The sequence below is a fragment of the Watersipora subatra genome, chromosome 4, assembly GCF_963576615.1.
Source record: "Watersipora subatra chromosome 4, tzWatSuba1.1, whole genome shotgun sequence".
Taxonomy (NCBI): domain Eukaryota; kingdom Metazoa; phylum Bryozoa; class Gymnolaemata; order Cheilostomatida; family Watersiporidae; genus Watersipora; species Watersipora subatra.
This window is the reverse complement of record NC_088711.1, coordinates 35,942,078-35,969,363: the sequence shown is the minus strand read 5'-3', so window position 1 is coordinate 35,969,363 and position 27,286 is coordinate 35,942,078. Positions and strand designations below refer to the sequence as shown.

The following is a 27,286-nucleotide window of genomic DNA, read 5'->3' as shown; positions in this document are numbered from 1 at the left end:
TATGTCTCCCTCCACACTGCCTCTGCTTAGAATATGCATCAGGCACACTCGGATTGATCAACCTGTAGTCACATTTCTACATTAATAAATGTGAATGCACTAGTGAAATGATAAACTAATCACTTTAAAGATTAAGCCTATATATCATAGAATTATACAGTAAATCAAAATAATCAAAAATTTTATTTCATTGCCTTTGGCTGTATATTGTTACCCTGTCTACACTACACAAAGTATATTATATTAAATCTTGTAGTTCAATTATATTATATTAATTTAACTATTAATTTATCATATTATATTAATTTTATATTATATTGCATTATTATGTATTATATAGTATCATATTATATTGTAATTTCTTATATACATTATATCATAATGCATTACATATGCTATATTACCAATTTATTACAATATGTTTAATTATATTATGGTCCGTTATACTATCTTATATTAAATTATAGTATATTTTATTATCTTATATCATATCACATTATTTAATACAATTTAATACATTACAATAAAATTATATATATTATATTGCAATTTATTAAATTATACCCAATTATAGCATATCATAGTAGATTACATGTATATTACAGTATATCATATTATGCTAAGTTAGTAAATCGCATTACGCACAATATAATATGTTTTATTATCTATTATTATTATCATCGCTAGCTTATAGTACATTGTATATGTATATAGTATATAATGCTTTATAGAATTACTATACATATTATATTGATTGAGTATTAAAAAGTTTTATAAATTTTACTGCTGTGCACATTGCTGTCTTTCCATATACCGGTAATACTGTATAGCCAATGAGATGTACTTAGTATCATTATATACACCCAATACCAGTTTAAAAAGTTCGTTATTCTTATGTGTCATAGCATCGGGGTAAACATTTCTATATGTTTGTTAGTCACTGTCATAGTTTAGGTATATATGCACACAACTCAATCGGTTTTCCAAAATCAAAACCAAAATCTCAAGTTAATTAATTTTGAATTCAACCTGGCCTGAGAACCATAGTTAATGTAATAACGGGGCCTCTTCCCACCTCCCATCTTCATTTACTGTGTAGCTGGTAGTAGGTTTACATAGTATTCTATAAATTTGCATGTTACCATATTGCAGTATTATTCTTTGTAGACTGAATTACCTCTGCTTTGACCTTGTAATGAAGACCTTCGGCCCGAGTGTCTGACCAAAATGCACCAGGTATGCTTTCAAATTATTCTTTTTCAACTGCGCTATGTTCTGCTCATTTAGAGATCGTGCAAAGTTTATGGCATTTGTACCTGGTGGTAGCTCACTGTAATAAATTTCAAAATATAATGTGAAAAATGGCACTGGAATGGGTTTACTTGGCTGATAGAAGTCATAACTGGAGTTATATCAACAGGTAGAGTGTGACAGAATGTACAATACTTCGAAATCACTGTATGAAAAGGTGTGTTTACGGTAGATATTGCTTTCAAAATGTTTAGATGCATGTAAAAGCAATAATTTTTACATTCTGTCTTCGTATTTTTGCAAAAATTGAGGAAATCCGCAATAATTTATTGAGGAATAAGTTATTGAGGAACAAGTTATTGAGAAGGCCCACAAGAATATACCGGCTTGCAAACCGTTTTATTAATAGTAAAACTAGAGGTGTAATTGCATAGGCTATGCCGTCTCCAATCACACACACAAATATATAAAAATAATGCATCTCTTTTGAAAATGGTTACAATATTATTATAAATAATCTTATCAACTAACAGAAAATGAAAGATTTAAAACTATTTCTCACAAGAAGTAGATCAATTCGAAACACCGACAGAAACTTGATAGAAGAAATATTTGAGCAGGTGGATGCATAAGCTTTAGAGAAAGCTCGAGTAGGCAAGAAAAGAAGGACGGATGCAAATTGGATGATTTGCTAACAAAAAACAGAAGCAAATTTTTCAATATCATATCAAACAACAAGTTTGTCTATACAAACATGGCAAATCTATAAAAGCATTAGAAAAGGTCATTATCGGTAGTTAGTCGACTAAGAAGGCTTTGTTAGCCTCAGACTCTTGCATCTGGGTCAATAGGTTGGGTCGTAGGCGGAGGTTCTAAATCTGCCACAGTTTCTATGGTAACCGTAACAGGGTCATTTATTGCAGACTGGTCATTCATGCCTATAGAAGATGCTGGACGATCGCGAGCGCTAGAGGGCCTTTCTCTCAGTCCACTCGAGCGCTCCTGGTCAATGGATACCCTTGGTACCACGGCTGTCTTTGGTCTAGCCATGTTACCCGGACGGGAAGAGCCAGGTCTCTTCCCTGGGCTAGTCCGTGGTCTAGAATTACTTGGAGTCGTTGGTCGGCCATCCTGTAAACAACAACAGAATTGTTGACAACAAGCAATAAAACAATAATATATAGTAAACAGAGACCGTATTAGCACAATAAAATTGGATAAGTGAGAAATTTGTCTAAAAGCCATTCAGTTCAACGCTAAAAGACAACTTTCCAGAAAATCCTAGTACTTTGTTTTTTTGAAACATTTAAAAAACGATACATCACAAGATTCCATTAGCTCACGCAGTCTACTATTCAACCATCCATAAGCCTTCCTAGTTGTTGTTAACGCACTGCATAGACCTATTAACTGCATAGACCTATTAACTAAAGTATAGTTAATAGATCTATGACGCACTGTAAGAATATTGTGTGGGGTCAATAACTAACTACATGCATTCAAGTTGATTTGCCGACGGGATATCTTCTATCAATGAAAACCGATTGTAACTGTTTACTATTCTACACATCATGGCTTGTTATCGACAATCCATAGAATAGTCATCAATAACTTGAATTATATGTGTAACTTTGATCATAACTCTATGGGTCAAGATAAGAACAAACAATCATTCTGACATTTTCAATTTGGTACATATCTTTAAACAAATGAGAACTTATCAATACAAATAAATGCTATAAATGTTTTATTTAACAAGTATGACTAAATTAATATAAATTTTATCAAAAAACAGCTCATACTGTTGCAGACCATGATTCATGGTTTATGTCGAGCTGCTGACTAATGACACATAATTTCATATAATAAATTACATTACGAGAAGTTGCCATGAGCCAAGACTGATGTGATATAATTAATTGCAGAAATTTTCACTGATTTTTTGGTCATTCTATTAAGCGAGTTCGAAAATGCTATTTGAGGTAAACCCTGTAACGAGCGCGCTTTCACGGAGACTTGTCTTTACCTGCACAGGGCCAGGCTCCAATGTGCTCTGCACATCAAATCTTCCTCTATAGACATGACCATCAGCCCCAACAATCTCAGCCTCATCCTTCCTACAACAAGAATATCTTACCTAATTAGTCCTCAGTAATATGAGTCAATCAACAGGTTAGATAATTTATGCCATTCTGAAAAGTGCTAACAGTTGATCTCGCTGAATGTGCAGTTCTTTAAGCGAGTGATCATATAATTGCTTCAGTATACATGTAGATGACAACCTTCGTTGTAGGATGAAACAAAACATGAGTGGTTGCGGGTTGCAAAGAAACAAGAATCACAATTGGCTAAAATGATGCATAGGTCACAATTAGTTAGAATGAAATATGATCTGTGATTGGTTAAAATGAGACATAATCTGTGGTTGGTTAGAATGAAACATGCTATGTGATTGGTTAAAATTAAACATGCTCTGTGATTGATTAAAATAAAACATGCTCTGTGATTGATTAAAATGAAACATAATCTGTGGTTGGTTAGAATGAAACATGCTCTGTGATTGGTTAAAATGAAACATGCTCTGTGATTGATTAAAATGAAGCATGCTCTGTGATTGATTAAAATGAAACATAATCTGTGGTTGGTTAGAATGAAACATGCTATGTGATTGGTTAAAATTAAACATGCTCTGTGATTGATTAAAATAAAACATGCTCTGTGATTGATTAAAATGAAACATAATCTGTGGTTGGTTAGAATGAAACATGCTATGTGATTGGTTAAAATTAAACATGCTCTGTGATTGATTAAAATAAAACATGCTCTGTGATTGATTAAAATGAAACATAATCTGTGGTTGGTTAGAATGAAACATGCTCTGTGATTGATTAAAATGAAACAAGAATGGCTAGAATTAAACAGAAGTTGTAACATGCTAAGGTTGAAGCAGAGCTGTTGCTAATGTGAAACAAGTACTCTAACAATTCTTGCACTAAAAACATTCTAAAATTATGAACAGAAATGGTAGATGGAGACAATTGTGTCTTTAATTAATTACTGCGCATACAATAATGCCTCCAGCCACTTTGCCAGTCTATAATCACATGCTAGCTCATATGAGTGTAGATATGATCACATGCTAGCTCATATGAGTGTAGATATGATCACATGCTAGCTCATATGAGTGTAGATATGATCACATGCTAGCTCATATGAGTGTAGATATGATCACATGCTAGCTCATATGAGTGTAGATATGATCACATGCTAGCTCATATGAGTGTAGATATGATCACATGCTAGCTCACATGAGTATAGACATATGATCTAGTCTGCTTTGTAATTAACATATGTCGAGTATAAAACCAAAGCAGAATGCACTCAATGGGGCTATGTTGTGGATAAAATATGCACCGAATCAGAGAGAAAAGTGGCAATGTGATGCTGGTAAGAGCTCAGTAGATATAATAGGTAACTCACACAGGAAGGAATACTTCGGGTGGAATATCTTCCGCTGGATCCTTTAGCACATCTCTAAAAAACTTAATACATTAAAATGTTATACAATTTTAAAAACATAAATGAGAAGTTTTTATTCTTGTAAATTAAGTTCTAGGTATGTATATGTATATATATATCTATATATCTATATCTACATACATATATACATATATATATCTATGTATATAGTATCATGTTTTGGATCACATGTATATATATGTGATCCAAAACATGCGTAAAGCCATGGATTATGATTAAAGATTATGATAAAGGAAAAGACTGAGTACCTGTAGGCCTGTTTAGACATTCTCTTGTGGGGGTAGGTCATAGTATGACTTCCTCCTGCAGATCTTGGCATAGAATAGTAGTCCATCACATAGTCAGCATTGAGAAGACTGCAACACGAACACACTTGAGATGAATATAAGTGGAAGGTTCTTAAATTAAATTGTGTTTATCTCATAAGGACATGAGAATATGCAACGAAGAATGAATGAATGGTGCTATAAAGAGAACAGATGAAGGGTTGGTAGAAAGGTGCCAAATGTGCAGGAATAGATAAAGGAAAAGAGAGTGCTCACCATCTCGCTGCGATATTTGATTATACCCTGGTGAATAGTGTGAAGAGAAGACAATCACTACTGGATGGTTTTGATTGGAACCGATAGAAGTGGATGACCAGCTGACAAACAAGCCATGAATGATCAAAAAGAAGTAATACAACAATAATTATAATATTATCACTGTGAGATCTTTTGAAAATTAACTAAAATTAATGTTTCAATAATGTTCACAGCATAAGCCAGTGGCAGCATTCAGCGGCAGCCAGCAACAATATGTAACAAGAAAGCATCTGAACAGGAGTACTAAGGCATAACACCGCATGCAATCATCTAGCTCTTATTTAATTGAAGCTTAGGAAATTAGAGAACATGCAGCGTTTTAATTTTCAAGGATAAAACTGGAAAGTAATCCAGTTTAGAACAAAAATAATTGAACTAAAAATGAATAGTGAACTAAAAATATTTTTGGCTAATATAATATATTGTAATAATAATATATTGTAATAAAAATATATTGCAATAATAATATATTGTAATAATAATATATTGTAGCAAATATAATTCTAGAGCTATGGAACTTTATACAGAAATAACAAAAACAATATTTTCAAAAAAAGACTAGGCCTATATGTGCATACGGATAAATGTGCATGCAGACGGACATATAACAATATAATAATATAATTGTCCACAATCATTACTTTAATATGAAGGCAGCCACAGGTCAAAGAAATGCATTTTAGGATTCTAGGATTCTGCTAATTTTCGCAGTTTACAAAAAGGTTTACAGTTTTCGCCTATTGGCTTTTACATGAATACAAAGTGTAACCTTAGTTACGTTTGAACAGCTGACACTAATAGGGCTTCATTTTTATATTTTACTTTGTCTTTGACTTTGTCCTTGCATTGCAAAAACATCGTAAAAACATTATTGTAGCTGATATGCCAACATGTGGAAATTGTGGATACACATCTATTAGCCTGCAATGCGAGGCTAATATGAGACAAGGCAAAGTTGATATTAAAATGTATATTAAATAGATTTGAATAGTAGTACCTTATACAATACGGTTGTGGCAACAATTTATAAAGTCTATATAAAGGTATACAAAATTTAAAAAATTAGGTTTTAAATGTCATCAAAAAGTAAATTTTAGAAGCTTTAAAAAGTAGCAGTGTGTGTGGGAGAGTACTTGACAGATGTTTGTCACTTTAATAGCCAAGTGAACTTGGTAAACACCGAGCCTTTTAAATAGCATGTGGTTGTTAGGTGAGGAACTAAGACTGAGGCATGATAGCGAAACAGAACTGGGGGCCTAAATATAAGATTACTAATAGCTAATAGCAAGATTTTGATTACGGTCAATCTATGACACAGTGTCTGCTAGATATCATATTAAAATAATTTTGAACAACTCTTTGTATAATTTGGTAGCATCTAGCAGACACTGTGTCATAGATCTGCAGACCATAATCAAAATCTTGCTAGATAATGTAGTTAAAGATGTTGCCCAGTAAAAAACTTCATAATAAAAACTAGCTAATTATAATATGAATATAACTGGTTTCATCATACTCCTGACAGTATGAGGAATTATACAATATATAGTTTTAGTCATCTAGCTGCTCTAACAGCCAGGTTATTTCAATATGAACATGAATTTCTAGTTATTTCAATAGGCGTTCCAACTATTTTGGCCATCATTGTATGTTATCATATCCTGTCTTCTTGAGACGCTGTCATGGAGTAAAATTACTTTTTCATTGAAGCAGTAGCCCAAGCAGGTGAGTTTACTGACAGTCAATGAGAATCGATCCTCTTTTCCTGTGGTCATGTGACCATAAAACAGGATGGAGTGAATCAGGAAGTATATTTTTATAAAACAATGACTCGCCTTCGCGGAACTCTCGCTGTCACAAGTTTGCTATTTTAGCCCGTGTAAGCCCTTACAAACTGAGGCATATAACAGACTTATAACTAAGTTCATTGCCCTATTAACATAAAGCTGTAAGTTAAAAATTTGTTTATCATGTATTCTTTTCATGCAATCTTTCGTTGCTTTTACAACGACAATGATAAAATAACTGAACAAGAAAAAGACAAGAAACAGTAAGCTAATCAGCTATCAGAAAAAACATTGAGTGATCATGCAAATCGGTGCACGAAGACTTGACAACACAATACAAAGGGTGCACTAAGAATCATGCAGAACATGATACCGATCAGCCAAAGCATTCAGTATCAGATAAATAAATGCTGTCGCTGACAGGAAACAATGAGAAAGTGGAGGTACATGAGCGGTGCAAGATACCTGTGGATATGGGGAGTCTCTCCATTGTTAAGTCTATTATCAAGTAGAGAGAAGACAAATCTGAAGTTACATGTTACAATGTTACTTTATAGTAAGTCGAAGGTCAGGAACAAAGGCTTTGAATTTGACATAAAGAATATCAAATTTAAGTTCATATGAAAACCTTTCAAACGTATTCCCACTTGGCTATGCAGAATTTAATACATAAAAAATTGCGCACTTGTTGAAGTAATTCACAAACCACCTTCAAACAAATGCATGTTCGTGTTCATGCAACCAAGTTTTTACTATAACTAGCAAAATGTAAAGAAGACAATCACTGTGTTTGCAGTGCAATACATTATTGATAAATTCTCAAAACCAGTCTAATCAGTTGCAGCTTTTGATAACTTTTAAAATCAAAATTAAAAATAACAAAAACTCCTCTTGATAGGTGCTCAAAAAGACAAACTAACGGGCAGACAACTCTTAGTACATACCTTTTAGCGTGCTGTCGTATTTGGTCTAACTCAAATGTTGTATAGGGTCTGCTAGACTTGTTGGCAGTGAAGGCATCACCAATTCCTCCTGGAGAGCTCTGAGTAAGCGGGCTATGAGAGGCAGACAGAGAGACATGACTTTCAACACAACCCTCGCATCTCATCAATATACAGACTATAAGAGATTGGCCTGTGAAATTCTTTTCTCACATTTTAAGATGTTCTATATATGTTTATAAGAATCTAAAACTCTATATTTGCTAAATAATCTGGCAGCACACCAGACATGCTGCAGCGGAGTGTATATTCGTTGGATTTAGAATGGAACTACGAAACAAGCCAAATATTGCAATTTTTATATAATTTGTCTTTACAACGATGATAGACTTTAAAAAAAAATTTGTTACTATTTTCAAATCAACATGTTTTCCTCTTTTGGTTAATTTCTGATTTGACAAAAACATGAAACTTTTTTATATATAAAGTACTTAAAATTTTTCAATTATGTTCATTCTATCAGCTAAATGCCATCAATCGATGTTGAAGAGAACTTAATGCATATCTATTCATGCTGTACTGAGGGGGTTTGTAAACCACTAAAGAAATAAGAACACTTCTATTGGATGGAGGAACATACAGTGTTAGTACAGTGTGATAATCCTAGGTCAAGGGGAGATAAGTCTGAAACAACAATATAGGTACGATAGACCTATTCATATGAAACAATCTAATAGACAGACATTTTCTTTCACTAGAGTTAGTTTCACAAAGACTCCTTACATATTAGAAATGACCTTCAACCCAGCGATTTTTGAGATCTTTTGGTAAAAAAAAGTGATTTATTACCATATCAGAAACATAGAGCAAAAGAACATAAGTTAGCATGCAAGGTTTGTCAAGTTCTGCAGAGAACTTTGAACTTGGTAACAACACTATATGATTGAAACCTCTCTGTCGCTTCACCTTAGCTACGTTTAAGATTATTTGACAACATTACTAGAGCAGCAGCCCTGTGGCAGCGCATGAAAAATGATGCTGAACGTAGATTTGGTTAGTTGAGACATTCACATCGACTTATCTAGAAAAAACAGTGAAATGAATTTTACCGTGTCACCAAATACCTAAAACAAAGAATTTGGGTAGCATGTAAGTCTCAGTAAGCATTGATAAACTACTTGCTACAAATACCTTGAAAAAGAAAACCCCCTCCCGTTTCCAAAAAGCGGATGATAAAAGAATTATAGATTTTATCATTTTCTTCTCTTTACGTTTAATTAATTAAATAAAAATAGTTAATTCAGGCTAACATAGGGTGAGTAATTATGTATAATTAAGTGACATTTTACCACAAAACATCCTAGTGGACAGTGTCAGCGCACTCCTTGGAATTCAGCCAACAAGTACTGCTAATGACTAAATAAAGACAACTTGCAGTGCTTTACGAATATTTAAAAAATCTACAATTCAAAGGTCTTTTCCATAAAAACTGCTGATATTTTCTACTTTATTGTGGGGTTATTAAATACGATTTCACTCATTCTTTGTATTTAGAATAAATACCTAGCAAAGAGACAAGCATACTTGAAGTGAGTATGTTTGAATCAAGTGAGATATTTACAACTATAAAATCGTCCTGTAAATGAAGTCACCTTGGCATACTACTTGGCATACTTTTCAAACTTTATGTGATATAGGGACAAATGCGACAGCGATAGTTAGTAACCAATCACCCGCTGCCCATACAACTGACCAAGCTATATGCTCAAAATGCTGCATCATCTTCCACTATGTAGTAAAAAACCTACAAGCAACACCACAGCGTTGATCCAGTAAAAAAAATTTGACCTATAAAACTTGACCTACTTGGAAGGGTTGCTTACGACCACAGGCTTATCGCAGGAGAGGCAGTTGAACGGTAGCATCTGCTTTTTCAAACCGGCAGCATCTTCACAGAATGGGTTGAACATTCCTGGGTTTTGTTTGAGTTTCGCATTAAGATCCTTTAGCTTCCTGTCGAGGTAGGCTTTGAGTCGGTCGAGCTCCGTTCTGTCTATCTTACCGTCGACATCCTCCTCAATCTTAGCATGCGCCTGCTTCCATGCCTCTTCCTACACAAACAGCAAGATGCCAGCTAATAAATGAAAAAGTCCTCACATTTGCGAAGGGCTAAGCGGTTAGTATCGACAGGAGAATTGATCAGGGCTTCACATTCCTCTAAATCAGTCCTTCTCACCTATTTTCTGTCGCTCTCTTAGAAAAAAATATCTCACCACCGCCGCAACTATAAGTAGCATCAATTGTCTATAAAATTGTCATGAGTAGACCTCTTGTGTAACACTGTATCTTCATTAACGCAAAAGAAAAAATGAGAAAAATATGGACCAACTTACAACAAAAAATAACTTGGTTAACTGTGACAGAAAAGATTTCATACTTCAAACAGCTGCTCTGTGCGCAGCGGGCTCGATGTACAACAAATCCTCTAGACAACAGAGCAATTGCACCCTGCACACGCTCTGACAAAGAGAGCTCCACTACCCCCTAATGTAGCGGAGCGGTCATTGCGCTTTATGCTAGGACAGTAAGAAATCAATATATTACTATATAAAAGCCTGTTCCCCGAGGTGCCTCACCCCTCCGAGGCGAAGGGAGGGAGAAGGGGGGTTGCGGGGCAGCCATTTGAGAAACAGTACACTAAATCAAAGCGTGAGTCATTTTGAAGATAATAATAGTTTTGTATCGGTGGTGAGTTTTTTGGTTTCTTGATAATTTCTTGGCTAAAACTAGACAGGATATAGGTACAACCTACATGTCTCTAGTTCTTTTAACAATAATGATATTGCCAGTAAGAGAGCAATAGCTACTATTAGAGTACGGTGTGTCATAGCATCACAGTGAGCTGCTAGCTCATGTCACACTCAAATTATCTACTTTCATTTAATAGTTTGGCAGCAAAGATAAACACAGGAATGATGAAAACTTGAAGAAGTCAATCCATTATCTCTGTGACACTTGACTTTAAAAGCAAGTAAATTCTGTTATGCTGACACCTTAAGGCAGGTTCACACTATATCGCCGTATCTCGGCATTGATACCACAATACTTGGGTGATCGTCGATGATAACACTGTTCACACCATCACAAACCGACTCGCATTGCATCAGCAAAAACGCTCTTGTTTGCTTCAGTTTTTACTTTTCTTTTATATGTTCTCGAAGAACCTCTTTTTTGCCACGTGTTTGAATCAAATACTAATTCCACAGCAACTTTCACAAATGGAACTATAAAGATCAAGCTAACCGTGACAGCGAATCACCATCACCGAAATGATGCACATCGTACAGGTGGTCGTCAATGCTCGGCGAACCATGAGAAAAATTTGACAGTTGCAAACTTTCACTATTAGAATTATTTGACAGCTGCAAACTTTCCTGATGTATCCGAGTCGTTTCGTCGATGCCCTCGGTTTATGGTGCAATGGTAGAAAGGACAACTCCGGTATAGTGTGAACCCGCCTTTAGCCAAGGTGCTATACTAACTGCTCACATTTACCCTACTCAAAGCATCACATCGATGAAAAGTACGGAACAGGTCAACAACTGGCAGCTAGGTCTCTAAAAGACTGTAAATTCCTTAAACAAAGCCAGCATTCATCTCCTGACAAAATAGCTAACAATAGAAAATGAGTTTGAAAATTAAACTTTGATTAGCAGCCAGTCGAGCGCTGGCTGCGTTACGTTAGAGACCAAAACACACCCTTAATGTCAACAGTGCCCTTACATAACCTCTGATCAATCTGTCCGCTATCCAGTTTTCTATTGACAGTCTCAACTGTTTCAGCAGGTTACACAGTAAAACAAACAATGGCGGCATAAACTTACATATGCATTTAGTTTGGCTAATAAATCGTCAATAATCTTCTGCAAATCATTGATGGTTGCGTCGAACAACGATCGATTAACTTTGCCATCAACTTGTGACTTATCGGCCTTGACATCAAGCTCGGCATCTACATAATCCTTGCCAGCCTTGGTCAGCTCCAGTCTTGCTGTCTCATCCTCCAGTTTCTGAAATAAGCATCAACTTCAGATGAGCTTCCTATAGGGCAATGAGAAACTGAGCAAAACCGTATTGGTTCAGATAAGATGGAATAGAGAAAGTAATGAAACCATGTTTGACCAAATGGTATACCAAATCAACTACTCTGGCCTATTCTAACATGGTGGGGCAGATCAAACAGTAACATCAAAGAGCTATGATAGCATACGCTTCAAAGTCACTATTAGAATCAATAAAAGAATAACGAACAGTCTGTTAAGGTAAAGTTAACTAACAGTAGGGTATGACATGACATTCCTCTGTAATCTGTTAACACGACAGACTAACAAGAGATCTAGGTGACAGCTATATGTCCCACAAACACCACTCTGCAAGCCATCAGCAGCACGAAGACAGCGATATAAAAAGAAAATTTGCGAATCTGACCTTCAAAACTTTTGTCTTCTCATCATTCTCCTTGTTAAGAAAGTCGACTAGCTTTTGTAGGTTGTTCAGTTCTTCCTGGAGGTCAGAAATGGCTTTCTGAGCTCTTCTGATCGACCCGGCATCCTAACAGACACACAAATTGGTTAGAGGCAGCAACTCACTTAATCATAGCTTTATTAAGCTAGCTTTCCACTGGCAGTGTATGAGTTGATGTCATGAGTGCTCAACTAAACATGTTTTCACTAGAATAATATAGAATATTATTATAAATAATAATCACAACAGTGATAGAAAAGAAAAGCAAAGTTGAAAGAAAAAAGACATAATAACTCAATGATAAAATGACTAGCTTATCAGAGGTTTCGACACCCGAATTTGCCTAAATTGAGATAAATCAGATAGTAAACAGACAATCGGAAGAGACCCTTACAATCTGTTCAAGCTGCCATCTTGCAAATGTTTAAATTAATATCTTGAATTATTTCTATAACCTGATCGTATAATTTTTTGATATTGTTAAAACTAAAGCTTGTATAGGGAAAATGGAAAAAGAAAATTTGTGCACTAACTACAGGAAGTTGCTACAGAGTGAGCAGTGAGACGACCCATGTCGGACATACTAACCACACTGTACTTGTTGTCTCCAGGCTGCATAGAAATAAAGGATAACAATGAGTAAACACAAAATGGGGGCCCTTTGTTTAACTACAATTACTAACTAATGTGAAAAAAGAACCAATCAAATAATACAAACCGAAACGCCATTCATGAAAGCTGTCACGGCGTCATCAATTTCGGCAAGATGTCGGTTAACATCACCATGGTAATCATTTATATGTTTCACCAAGTCTGCAATCTTTCTATCAGAGTCATTATCTTCACCGGTGACATACTGAATAATTGGTGCGATGGGTGCGACAGGTGCCAAAGGCCTCTCACTGATCAGAGGTTTGAAACTCTCTTGCAACCTATCATTTTCTAGTTTGTTGACTCGAGCAACCAGTGTTTTAATTTCCGGCATGTAGTCATCATGCATTACCTCTCTTAGTGTGCGCAGAAATCGAGGTTGAGAGCTCGTTGGAGTAATGCCAAGTGAAGAAGTTTGATGAGGATGAGATAGCTGATGAGGAGCTTTCTGCTGGCTGGCTGAATAAAGAAGCTAGGATAAGTGTGAGAGAGAGAAGATCTGCATGAAAGATAGAATAGAGATGCCATGATAAACACTTGTATTAGTTGTATATATGCAAACTTGTAATTTAAGTTTATATGCTAATTATGTACAAAAATATGCAAAAAAAGTTGGCAAAAGAAAAAAACCAAAGTTGGATATAAAAAGATAAATCTTACCAGGTTGAGCGGTACCTAACTCGATGTGGGACAATACAGTGCCAGAACTAGATCCAAAACCACTTGAAACTAATGAAATAGAATTATCTTTGTCGTTCTCTAAAGAATGCGGAACTGTCACCGCCTTTTGGTTTGGTATTTCTTTTCCACCAACCATAGATCTTGGCTGCTGGTTAACCGATGAGTATTTACCTGGTACAGTATGCCCGCCCTTGGTTGATGAGCTATGGCTAGAACTCTCGTCGTTAGTAGCAGTTTGCTCTTTTCTATGAGATGGGACAGAGTTTTGGTCTTTATGAGCAGATGCAGGAGTAAAGGATTGACGTCTGGCAGAGACTTTAGGGGTGAAAGAAGAATCTTTATTTGAGGATTTAGAAATAGAAACTGGATCCTTAGGTGAAGGTGGTTGAGCAAGGTTCTGCTCTTTAGACATAGCTTTAGGAATAAGGGCCTGCCATCTGGTAGTAGGAAGGGAAGTTTGATCTTTAGTAAACGAGTTCTGGTCCTTAATGATCGTGAGAGGGATGAAGGTTGGATCATTGATTGCAGCTGGAGAAATGGATGCCTGATCCTTAGCTGTAGGATCAAGAATGGAGGCCTGATCTTCGGTTGTAGGAGCAAGAATGGAAGTTTGATCCTCGGTTGTAGGTGAAGGAATGACTTGATTTTTGGTATCGAGTGTAGAAATAGAACTTTGCTCCTTTTCAGAGGATGTTGAAGTGGTGGTTCTGTCTTCGGCAAGAGAAGAAATATTTAAAGCTTCTTTTGAATCTTTCATGACTACTTTTTTACCTTTCAACTTTTTTACATCTGAAACATTGCTACCACGTGGCTCTAACGGTGGTTTAGGAATATGTTTTGATGCGGTATTATGTTCAAAACTAGATTTCCTGGTTTTTTTATGTTCTGGCACGGATGGTACAAAAGAAGAGTATTGCCCTGAGTCAGGTTTACTCACCTTCCTTTGTGATTTATTGAAAGGCTTTGAATCTATATTTTCAGTGTGAGATTGACCTGCTAACAAATCTGGTGACGGAGGAGAAACTTGACCAGAAACAGAGAGAGGCTCTTTTTGAGAAGAAAAAGAAGAATGACGGATGGATGCTGCAGAAGTCGGAGCGATAAGAGGTGTGCTCTGTGTTTGGAAATCCAACACACTATCTGCTGCTACTTTAATCTGTGCAGACACACTCTGAGAAAGGCGTTTAACATTATCTATAAGTTCCCCTTCAGGTGTTGCCCTCTGACCACCAGGAACAATGTTATCATTAGACACATCATCATCCGGCAATGGATTGCCTGCATGATGGTCAGAAGAGATTTGCGGATTTTCAAGGTTTCCAAATGAAGAACTGGCACTCTGGTGTTTATTCGTACTAAAATCTTCGATGTTTGCCAAAATGGAGCTTGCTCTAGATTTATCACCCCTAATAGGAGGTTGTTGGTCTGTGGTCATTGGTATATCAGCAAGCAAAACACTGATCTCATTTTGCTAGACAAGAGAACAATAAAGAGATAAAAAGAGGTAAAAGAGAGACTGTTTTGAAGAGCATAAAAGAGAGTGAATTTTACAGTTGGGTATCTGATAGAAGTATTACATTTATTTGAGATTTATTTATTAGGTAGACAGATGTGCTTTCATGGTCATAGAATATACGAAGTTCAACAAGTTGGAGAACTGAATACTCCTTAAAAATTTTGGCTTCAATCAAAGAAATACAAATTTATAAAGAAATCTGATCTTACCTTAGCTCTGAGGTCATCGAGCTCTGCCAACTTGCTACTCAACGATTCAATTTGACTCATCAGATCATCCGGAAGCTCTGAACAAAGTAAATTCTCATTGACTTACATCTCTACGTAGATTCGACCCTAATAGTGATGACTGGGAGTTTCTTCCTCATTAACTATGCTCATACCAAGTTAAAGCCTGCTTCATACTGGATGCCATTCAGACTTCACTCAAACTACATTCCCTCAATTTTGAAAAAAGGCCACTGATGGGGACAGGAATGACATCAAACCTTAAACTGCTTGCTGCAACTGGGCATGTTACCAGGGGTCAAATTTTTTTTGAAACTGGCCTCAGACATTCACGGCCAAAATTACAGAGCCATTGTTTCAATGCTACAACAACGCTTTAAACAATGCTCTTAAAAAAGGCATACAGCCTTTGCTTATGGGAAGCTAAGTAGACATCAGACCATCTTCAAGGAATTGCTCACACGCAGTAATGTGACAACTCTACCTAACTGTGTTTACAAAACACTGACAGTAGAGAATTAAAACCTTAATAACAGTTTCAATCATGCAATTAAATTAATGTAAGTTTCTAAAAATGTTAAATTGTAGAAGAGAAGGTGGAAATTATAACAGACTGAAATTGCGTACTTCCGGAAACTTCATCCTTATTAGCCTTGTTTTGAAGCTCTTTCTCCAACGCATCGACACGTTTCTTGAGCTCTTCGTGTCGTTTGTTGACGGTGCCAAGTTTCTCAAGGCCGTCGACCATTACTTCTGAGGGACCTTCACTCATGGCTGACCTGGGTCGGCTGCTGCTTCTTGAAGCAGGACGGTTTGCGGTGGACTGAGGGGTTGGAGTGGAGGCGCCAGAAGTGGTTGGTCCTGGGGACACAGCAGAGGTGGTTGGTGCAGGTGGTGTCAGCGTCGGAGTAGGTGTCATCGCGGTAGCCCTTGTCTCAGTCTGGAACAGATCAATTATTGACTTGCATGAAAGTACTTGAACTCATACACGCATATATCATGCAGAATTATTGACCTACTTAAATACAATTCTTTTGTAAAAAAAGAACACAAACGAAAAATGTATTTATTCTCAAAAAGCTTGATGATTCTGCTTGCTTAGGTCAGATCCTTAGCCTATGATCATGGAACTTGGTGGTGGGAGAGGGTTGAAGTTCATATCGTAACAACTGATTTTTGGTCATCAAACTACACAAATTCGTCTGCCGATTTTACATATAACAATGCATGCAGATAAACAATCCATTGTCAATGTGGCAGCGGTCCATATCAGATAGAGCTGTTACTATTACATACAGTTGTAGGTATGGAGTGCCGACAAGCCCTAACAGAATTAACAGGAAAGAGCTATTTTTACATTAAACTTACTTTTTACCCTGGTGGCCATATTGGGCAAATGTGCAATAAACCCTAACCAATAGATTAGATACATAAATATTACAAGGAATTAATTACAGTCTCAGAATTTATTACCGATATGACAAATTTTTCTTTAAAGGTTGACTTGCAACAAAATTCACATTACAGTTATTTGGTATCAAAAGATTCACCATGTCTTACTCTGCCGTGTTGTAGGTGCAAAATATGTGGAAATGTGATTACAAGTTCTTAAAAGCTCAAAAACGAACAGTTAATGGCAGCAATCACGAAAATGCCGTAGATTAGAATCTCTTTCCAAAACGGCTCAAATGTGACGTAGCTAAACAAGATGGCTTCTGTTTACACTTTCATGCAACCTCATTCGTCGAAATATTTTCACAAATATGCTTCTCACATTCAATAAAACCATGTCTATTGTCCTTACACGTCTATTTCATCATCATTGTAATGCTGTCATTTGAGCATTGATGTCTCAAAACTTACCATAAAAATTCGTTTAACTTTTTAGCCTTAGCTCGAAGGAATGCATATCATCCTCTGACAAAAATGATGAGCCTGTTAGTCACTTGTTAGTCGGAAAATGCTGCAGAAATTGTTCGCACCATTTGGCAGGAAGTTATGGGTCACATGATCAGATTACAACTAGATGATTAGACCAAGCTGAAACGAAACTGTAAAATAGCGGGCATCTATATTTTATACGGGCTTTTCGGTAAAACTTAAAGTGTTTGTCGTAAATTAGTGCTACGAGAAGTTTTATATTGAGCCTTTTATTGGCCTTTCAATTCACGTGATACTATCACGTGTCAAAAAAATAACCAATTTACTTGAGTATGTCAGAGAAATAAATTGATTCCAACCTACGGCGTTTTCGTGATGACGGCGATTAACTGTTCGTTTTGGAGCTTTTAAGAGCTTGTAATCACATTTCCACATACTTTACACCTACATCACAGTGAAGTAAGACATGGTGAATATTTTGATACCAAATAACGGTAATGTGAATTTTGTTGCAAGTCAACCTTTAAGAAAATTCTAGAGTGCTGCGATTTTAATGCTCTGTAGAGTGTGTAGCACATCAGTAGAACAACTAATGTAATTGAGCTATGACGTAATAAGTGATGTCATAAACAAGTCTGAACAAGTTCACATAAGAGAAAAAGAGTGAAGCTCTGAGAGAAACTGGAGATCTGAAGATTATAACAACATACTGTATACTGAGTTTTCATACAGTGATAGGGTAGCGACGGCCCCACCCCATACGGTGCTGCGATGCCATCATGGAAACAGACGTGTGTCACTTTCCTTTGGTCTTGACTCCCTGTCGCTGTTTGGAAGCGGAAGAGCATGCGATGTGCCATGGAAACGACCTCAGCGACCAATGGCGTCGCACTTGTGCTTGCGCATAGTTTAAAAATACAACCTTGACATAAGGCGTCACACAACTATTGCTCTGCTACAGCACCTTGTAGAAACATGATCTACTTGTTGGCCCCAGTGTAGCTCTTCAGTACACCCAGGTGTCCTTACTAATAACCAATGAAAGCTTGAGTACAGCTAATGATATTAAGCACTAATGATCTTCATTTATAGGTCACAATGTTTTCAATTGTAGCAGGCGAACACAAAAAAGTTAAAATGAGTAGCCGGCAGGCTTGTTCGCCGCTGGAAAGGCTGTGTTCTCCTTTCCCTCAAATTCACTCACTACCTCACTAGTAAACCACTTGTCTCCCGAAGCCCTACATGAAACTCCCTTGGCTCTTTGGCTCTAGTGATTAATTCATGTAATCGTATTGCCTAGCAACCAGCGCTACGCACACATCACTTTGACAAACTGAGGCGCTCAACAAATGAAGGTAAGCCTTATCAGCCAGTTAGCTATATTGTGTCACGAGTATCGGAGAGCATATATTGACAAACACAATTATAGTAGAGGTCAGTGGTACCTTCTGGTGTCTTCTGACGCCGGGCAACTGTGATTACTGGATGGTGTTATTAGCAACAACACATTTAGTCCAAAACCTCTATGGAAAGGTCAGTGCTACAGTAGTTCAATAAGGCAGTGTAATTATACCCTCCTAGTATCAACTAACCAAATAAATTAGTGAATATTAAGAACAGTTGAGTTTTGCTTATACCGTAGTCAAAGACTGATTGAGGAGGCAGCTAAAGGCAGCAGTGAGTATGGAATTTGAGACCATTGCTGCTTTACAAGAGCCTATAATCAAAGGCCAACCAACTAAAAGTGTCCAAATAAAGTGTTTGGCCTCCTTCGATTAACCTCAAAATACCTTCTCAGTTTCACAAGGAAAACTTTAAAAAAAATATATTTCTACTATTGATAAGGTTTCTTGCTATTCTGGAATAGCATGTGGAATACTGCGCTTGAACATTTGAACAGAGTATTATATAACAGTAGCCTATATTTTTACAACAGAAGCTAGGTTAGAGCTGATAGAAATAAGAGAACAATGATATACCGGTATGGGGCGAGCAGCTCTCGAGTCAGGACGGTACGCTGCAAACTCGCCCCTCACACCATTCAATCCATCCTCTAACCCTGGCCAGGTAACGATGTCCTCTGCAGCTGGTAGAGCGTTCAGTCGACTCTAGAGGGAAAATTAATATACACAGAATCAGTTGCTGAGAAGTGGAAGTTGATTTTGTACTTATTAAAATGAGTCAGTTACAAGAAGGCTGGTTGTTTATGACAAGGCAGCAGAGATGTAATAAGGAGGCATTACAGAGAGCATTGTAACCTATCTAGTATATCCAGTGTCTACTGCACAAGGCTGGATGGCTCTTCTTTATATCTAACTTCTCTTTGTTTGTCTGTTTGTCCTCTTTGCATTTTGAAACTAGTGAACGAATTTGGACCAAAATTTTGCAGGGCAACATCAATGTGTCCAGAGATAGTGTTAGGCTATATAGTTTTAGAGAACTAGGGCTAGAGGCCTCCTGGAGGATAAAAAGCAGCATCATTATTAATAGTATGCCTTTTACTGTTAGATGTAAATATTATAAGAATTCTTCTGATCCCTTCAAATGTTCAGTCCAAGTTCAAAATATTACAATTCATATTAGGGTCAGTTTTGCCATGTTCATAAATAAGTTTCAAGAACAAAGTCGACAAACCCTCTCTGTCGCTAGACTACATTTAGAAAATCCACACTTCTCTCAAGGCCTGTTGTATGTCGGATACACAAGAGTTGGAAATCCACAAGAATAAAAACTAAGAACATTATCTAAAAGGAAGCACCTACTGTCCTAGAAGCATATTTTTAAATATTAAATTTCTAAATATTAACTTCACGTGTTTATTAAACTTCACGTGTATATTAAACACTTCAAGTGTTATATCATTATAAATAATTACAAGTTTATAGTCATAAAATTGTTGATTGAATTAGAAATTATTGTAAAATATGACGTGATTGATGAATAAAGTTGAAAAGTGAACCAGATGCGAATTTCATTTCATAGAAGTGACCCGGGCAATGCAGAGTATTTCTGCTAGTACAAACAAAAACTTTCTTTGTTCATATGGAAGATTATTTAATTGTATTAAAGTAGTTGGTGAGCTGTGATGGGAGAACACAGGTTCTGCACTAACAACATCAGCAAGTACAACATAAAATTTAGTCTACAAATTGTTCAACTAGTACGAAGAGCAAGTTAACCACTAAACAAACATTTTATCATCACAAAAGTAAGTGGTAGAGCATGGCTATACTAAAGCATTGTAGACAACATTTGAGATTAGCTGCTAAATAAATGCACCGATGATTAAAATTTTTTACTTTGCCAATGATTCCTGAGACCTAAGGTAACCTAAGGTACCAAATAAATTAAAAGAAGAAAAAATATTATGTAATTGAAAAATCTATTAAATACTTAGAATACAATCATAGAAACCATCAATACATTAAATTTATAATCTCCAGTACAATAGGCAAATATAGGGAATCCAGAAAAAACAAAGTTTGGTATTTTAAATGCAGTTCTTGCGTAGTTTTACGACCTAAAATTTTGCAAAATGTATTTTTAAATATGTCGGGATTCTGAATAGATGCACATAACAACATTTAGATAAAACTAAATTATAATTACATTTAATAACAATTTTTACAAAGGCCAACTGTAATAACAATTTTTGTAACATATTGTAAATGATATAATTGTAGTAAAAATACTAGTCATTCTAATTTATGACTTAATTAGATATGATTAAGTCAGAGATCAAATACCATTTAATCAATAATTTGAAAATTTGAAAGACTTGAACAGGGTCATAATATCGTAATATCAGGTCATCGGAGTGAACCCAACAAAAATGATTATGCGTTAAAAACAGATAAACTCAGAAGCAACCTCTGTGCTAAAACATTGGATCAGACTAACGAAATATCACAAGACATAGTGTGGAGGTCAAGGGAATCATTTCAGTTCCTTCACCAATGTAGAAGAAGTAATCATATTACGGAGAACAGAAGAACAAACGTGTAACATAATTAACGAGTAAGCCATCGCCTTTTTCTTACCAATTCTGTGTCATACTGAACGGCGCCACTCTGTAATAACATTATAAACGATCATAACAGTAAATCATTTTTATTGCTAAGAGCTAGTTATAATATATAAAGTTCTAATAACATCCACATATAGATTATGGCTGTGATTAAATAGCAACAAAACTATTAAAACCTAGTGATAGCTTATCTTTATGTCTTTCACAGCGAGCCTAAGAAATAGCTCATAATCCATGAGACGACAAACTCTCCTTTTGCGATGTTCCTCAGTCTAGGGGAACACCGCGACGTTCCTATTGCAGTGTTCCCCAATGCTAAACTTGTCAGAGGCTAGAGTTTATTAAAGTACTAAAACGCTTTGGATATCAAAACCTAATGAATTTCCAAATGCCTACCTAAGAAGACATGAATGGGATTATCAACTCCCGAAACAAAGATGTGATTAGGTTATTCCATTTGTGCATGTCCTAGTCTACATACAGCTATACACGGTCGCATACAAATATAAAAATTGCCAGAATATTATAATTTGACCATTGTTTTATCAACGTTGATAGAAGGTTGTATGAGCCTTAAATGCAAAATAAATTAGCATTCTTTGCTTGACTTGAAGCTAATGTGTACGCATTATTGAAAATGAGAAACTAAGTGTCTGAGAATCAGATTCCCAGAGAAGCAAACTATCTGAGAGCATACTAGACCACATGTGAGCCTGATAGGCACCCTCTGATAGGCAGACCTTCAGAGAACCGAACTCTCTGATAGTCAGACTCTCTGAGGACAACATGTTCAGATAGTCCGATTCTCTGATTGTCCGATTCTCTGATTGTCTAATTCTCTGATTGTCTGATTCTCTTATAGTTCGATTCTCTGATAATCTGAACCTCTAGGAACCAGAGCCTCAAGCTGAGAACCAGATAACCAGATCAGAACTCTCTGATGATCAGATTTTCTAAGAATCAAGCTCTTTGATAAGAAAACCCTTTGAAAACCCGTTTGTCTGATTGCACACGCTTGTTTAAACCTTTTGTATACGCATTTAAGCATTGTGATAGATATGTAGGAAATTTGAAGAAGGACTATTACTCGTTATAAAAGACTAGAAAACAGTAAAACTTAACTTAGTAGTTTACCTGTAAGTCATCAAGACGTGATTTAAAGTCATCTAGGTCACTCATTTTATCCATTAATTTCGTCATTTCCTTCATTTGATCTCTCAGCTCATCAAGTTTTCTCAGTTGCTTGTTAATCTCGTCCATATCAATCTGAACAAAGTAGCAAGGATGACATCAATGGCAGTGAATAATAGTATTACTGTAACTTGTAAGCAACATTCTAGTTACAAGTTGTACTTGATAGATTAATATAATTTGGTAATAAAGAGCGCTGCATTTTGGGTCGTATATAACTAACATTAAAAAAAATTACTTACGAAATTTGCATTAAAACAAACATCGAATTTGTTAGACTACTTAGTGTAATCTAACAACAGTTTAACTAAAGACTGGATGCAGAGGCAACAGCCTTATCTGTTGTGAGTGGGCTACTCCTAACACTGGTACCCCTTATCTGTTGTGAATGGGCTACTCCTAACAGCAATACCTCTACGTAGTATCCATCAATATTGTTTGTAATAAACCTGAAATGTCAGGGATGCAGTATACTGCTTTCTCTATATGCGTATAATAGATTTTACTGATCACTCATGTACTATGACCACACATCATACAGTATACTGCCTTCTCTATATGTGTACAATTAATTTTACTGATCACTCATGTACTATGACCACACATCATATAGTATACTGCCTTCTCTAAAGGCGTATAATAACTTTTACTGATCACTTATGCACTATGATGACACACCAGATAGTGTACTGCCTTCTCTATATGAGTATAATAACTTTTACTGATCACTTATGCACTATGATGACACATCAGATAGTATACTGCCTTCTCTATATGAGTATAATAACTTTTACTGATCACTTATGCACTATGATGACACATCAGATAGTAAACTGCCTTCTCTATATGAGTATAATAAATTTTATTGATCCTCATGTACTATGACCACACCCAGATAGTATACTGCCTTTTCTATATGTGTACAATAAATTTTACTGATCACTCATGTACTATGACCACACATCAGATAGTATACTGCCTTCTCTATATGTGTACAATTAATTTTACTGATCACTCATGTACTATGACCACACATCATATAGTATACTGCCTTCTCTAAAGGCGTATAATAACTTTTACTGATCACTCATGTACTGTGATGACACACCAGATAGTATACTGCCTTCTCTATATGAGTATAATAACTTTTACTGATCACTTATGCACTATGATGACACATCAGATAGTAAACTGCCTTCTCTATATGAGTATAATAAATTTTACTGATCACTTATGCACTATGATGACACATCAGATAGTAAACTGCCTTCTCTATATGAGTATAATAAATTTTATTGATCCTCATGTACTATGACCACACCCAGATAGTATACTGCCTTTTCTATATGTGTACAATAAATTTTACTGATCACTCATGTACTATGACCACACATCAGATAGTAGAGGTGAGCAGTAATAAGTGAACTGGCCATAAAAATATAGGCATAAGTTTTGTAGAGATGCGACAATGACAACGAAGGATTATGTTACATCACCTCTTATCTTGTGTTGCAGGACCATCAAAAAGAGCAACTGTCTCTACTATAAACATTCAGGGATTTTCTGACTTACTTTGTCTAGCTTGCTCCTCAGGTCTTTGTTCTCATCTTTGAGCTCAGACATGTCCTTTATCAGCTGCTCAATCAAACTCATTGCCTGCAATAAAACAGGCAAAAACTTATTTATTACTATTAAATTAAATCCAAACAGAAATTTATCTTCACTTTTTATTACCCTAAAGCAGTTTCTTTAGCTCTCAATATTAGCTAATATTTACAAATTGCAGAGTTAGGGTGGGTCTTACAAATGTTAAACAGAGACAAGGTGCCATGAGAAAAGTTCACAGGCTTGCTGAACTACTATCTCAGAAGGGTCGAGTGGTGCAGTGCACATTTGGCTTAGACACTAGTTGAATTATTCATATTGATGTCAAACTGCAGCAAAATGGTATCAACGGAAAAATAATAATTCTTTTAGCGACTAAATTGTGTAGTTTGTATTTGTGATAAGTTACTTAAACACAGGTTGAATATAACACTAAGGGAAGCAGTTGACATTCCAATATAAGGTGAGTGATCCATGAACATCTGAGCTTATCCATAGCAATCTGAGCTGCCCCGGTACAACCCGTTTCAATGCGACCATGGTCAGTGTAGAGTTGGTGTAGAGTTGGTGCAGAGTTGGCGTAGAGTCGGTGTAGAGACAGTGTAGAGCCAGTGTAGAGTTGGCGTAGAGTCGGTGCAGAGTCAGTGTAGAGGCGGTGTAGAGTCCGTGTATAGTCATGCTGAGTGTCAGTTACCCTGGCCAAGACACTCGTACAATATTGCAAGCTTGTACACTTGACTGGATGTGCCAATATTACTAATACACCTAGCACTACTAATACTAGTATGTGTTATTGCTAGAATTACTAGTGATACATTTGTCGACCTCTTTTGTAAACTAAAAATCCTAATACATTTGCATAATGCCATTCCTAGTGCATATTCGTGCAATATTGTTATTCTCACACCTAGTTTACCCAACTCAGCGATTGAGCTAAAACATGGAAATTACAACAAAACTACATAAAATCCTTAAATTAATGTGAACTGATTTTTTAATAAATTATTTCTTAAATTATTATTGGAAATGCATTTTTGTGGACCTGATAGCTATGCTCTATCCATACTGTAGTTGTTCCATTATCATACAGCATATAGCCTCAATGTTACTCTTGGATAGAAATATTTTTGTTAGCCATCACAAAGGTGTTGCTGTGTTGAACTAAAGTAATGGTGACAAAAAGGGGGTGGGTTGGAAAGGGGGGGATGAGTTTTTAGCCTAGATGTATGATATTGCAAGTAACCCAAGTGGAAACTCGTGAAGCAATGTTTGAACATGACAGATATATTTGCTGAATACCAACATGTAACATGAGTAAAGCCTTTTGCTTATTAGATGCAAAGCAGCAAATATTGGAATAACAATAGCTAAATAAAAAAAGCCTTACCTATGAGCAAGTCTACTTCAGATTGTTAAGAACTAGTCGGAGCAATGTTGTATGCCGAGTTTCAATATCAATGTTTGTGCAAAGCTCAAACAAAAACAATTTTATTCTTATTCCAAAGGAATTGAGCTTTTCCTATCTGAAAACAAACCTGCTCGACTTTCCATGAGTCTGTACAATCATGGCATATGATGCAAGTTGAACATATTAATGAAGATTTATTTTACGTAAAAAAACAACTAACTTACAGTTTTAATGCCATCTTCATTTGTTTCGACCCTCTTGTTAAGTTGCATGTGCTGCCAAAGGTCAGTAAGGGGAGTGTCACTCTTAACCTTCGAAATCACTTCTTTGGTGTCAGGTAGAGTTGTCGACATATGATTCAGCTCCCTTTCAATTTTGCCTACTTTCTCAGATAGAGCACTGTAAGATGACTTTTGAAAACCCAATGACGCTGCTTTGGCATCTCGCTTGTTGTCAATATCCAAAACAGGAGTAGCTGGTGATCCATCCAATCGACTTATGATTTCAAGTAAGAGTTTGTGGAGATGGTTGAAATTGACAGCTCCAAGTTCAGGAGCTCCTATTGAAGCTTCAAGCAATTGAGCTAAATTCACCACATCAGGCATCTTTAGTCGTATGTTGTAAAGTCTCTTTTAGCTAGTTATTGTTTGAAAATAATTAAAACAAATATTTATGACAATAAACAACTTAAGCGCAAACTATCGTAAACATTTCTGACTGGTTTGCCGAAAATCCAAATAGCTGACCCCACAAGATCGACACTTCAATTCAAACGTTACTAATCACCAAATAGTACAGTCGTATCAGGTGTACATGTACTATGTTAGTAACGCGATGATTTCGGTTGCTGCTTTCCTTTCACACTTTCCATAGTGGATCGTGTTTGATGCAAAAACCCTACGCGAAACAATAATAGTATGCTGTGCTATTCAACTAAAAGAACTACATTAAAAACAATGGAATATAACATCTTTTGCGTAAATTATTGTGTAACATGCCAATGTTACACAAATTATGTTTATAAAAAAATTGTAAAGTTTAGTATTAATCAATAAACGGGCAGGAATATATTGGTTTCTATAGATACGACACGCTGTTTCCGGCGTACAAACCAACAATAGTATTACCTAATTGGTTGATAATGAAATAGCGACGAAAATAATGCGTAACTCCTGGAAAGATTTGCTTCAGTATTATAGATGAACGTAATAAAACTGTAAATAAAAATGTTTTTTTCAAATTTTATGATATTTTGCGTACACACATAAACTTTGCAGTACAATAGCCACAATAAGCCACAATATATACAAAAAGTTACAAAAATTGTTGAAAAAGTTGCACCGCCCGGGAATCGAACCCGGGTCGCGAGAATGGGAATCTCGCATGATACCATTACACCAGCGGTGCCCTACGTTGGCTAACGAGCTATCAAATACTCATGTAGAGTTTTTATTACGAAGCCGCGGAAGAAT

The 27,286-nt window shown here is 36.1% G+C and overlaps 1 protein-coding gene and 1 non-coding gene across 3 annotated transcripts; both read right to left on the bottom strand.

The window, feature by feature from the left end:
- Positions 1 to 1,698: 1,698 nt before the first annotated feature.
- On the bottom strand, positions 1,699 to 26,540 carry LOC137393588 (glutamine-rich protein 2-like). Of its 2 annotated transcripts, none has more exons than XM_068080213.1 (14): positions 26,039 to 26,540; positions 24,374 to 24,457; positions 22,745 to 22,876; positions 19,563 to 19,691; positions 16,330 to 16,642; positions 15,685 to 15,761; positions 12,592 to 12,714; positions 11,988 to 12,173; positions 9,970 to 10,214; positions 8,107 to 8,217; positions 5,040 to 5,147; positions 4,732 to 4,785; positions 3,278 to 3,368; positions 1,699 to 2,382 (listed from the first exon to the last, which is right to left on the bottom strand). In XM_068080213.1, exons 1-14 carry the CDS (start codon positions 26,417 to 26,419, stop codon positions 2,077 to 2,079), a joined length of 2,340 nt encoding a protein of 779 aa, XP_067936314.1. In that variant the 5' UTR covers positions 26,420 to 26,540; the 3' UTR covers positions 1,699 to 2,076. The 2 variants fall into 2 exon arrangements, with proteins under 2 accessions (XP_067936314.1, XP_067936315.1); XM_068080214.1 differs by lacking the exon at positions 26,039 to 26,540 and adding an exon at positions 21,624 to 21,653 and having other exon boundaries at positions 24,374 to 24,451.
- Positions 26,541 to 27,150: 610 nt separating this feature from the next.
- Trnag-ccc (transfer RNA glycine (anticodon CCC)) lies at positions 27,151 to 27,221 on the bottom strand. The gene has a single exon. It is a non-coding gene; the product is annotated as a tRNA-Gly (tRNA).
- Positions 27,222 to 27,286: the final 65 nt, after the last annotated feature.

What these genes read in the sequence shown, in the direction of transcription:
- LOC137393588 (XM_068080213.1), bottom strand. Translation starts at nt 26,419, where the DNA reads ATGCCTGATGTGGTGAATTTAGCTCAATTGCTTGAAGCTTCAATAGGA. An exon ending in TGAGGAGCAAGCTAGACAAA is followed by an intron (nt 22,877 to 24,373) that starts GTAAGTCAGAAA and finishes TACTTTGTTCAG; the next exon opens with ATTGATATGGACGAGATTAA. An exon ending in ATACGACAGCACGCTAAAAG is followed by an intron (nt 5,148 to 8,106) that starts GTATGTACTAAG and finishes TTCGTGTTGCAG; the next exon opens with TCTTCTCAATGCTGACTATG.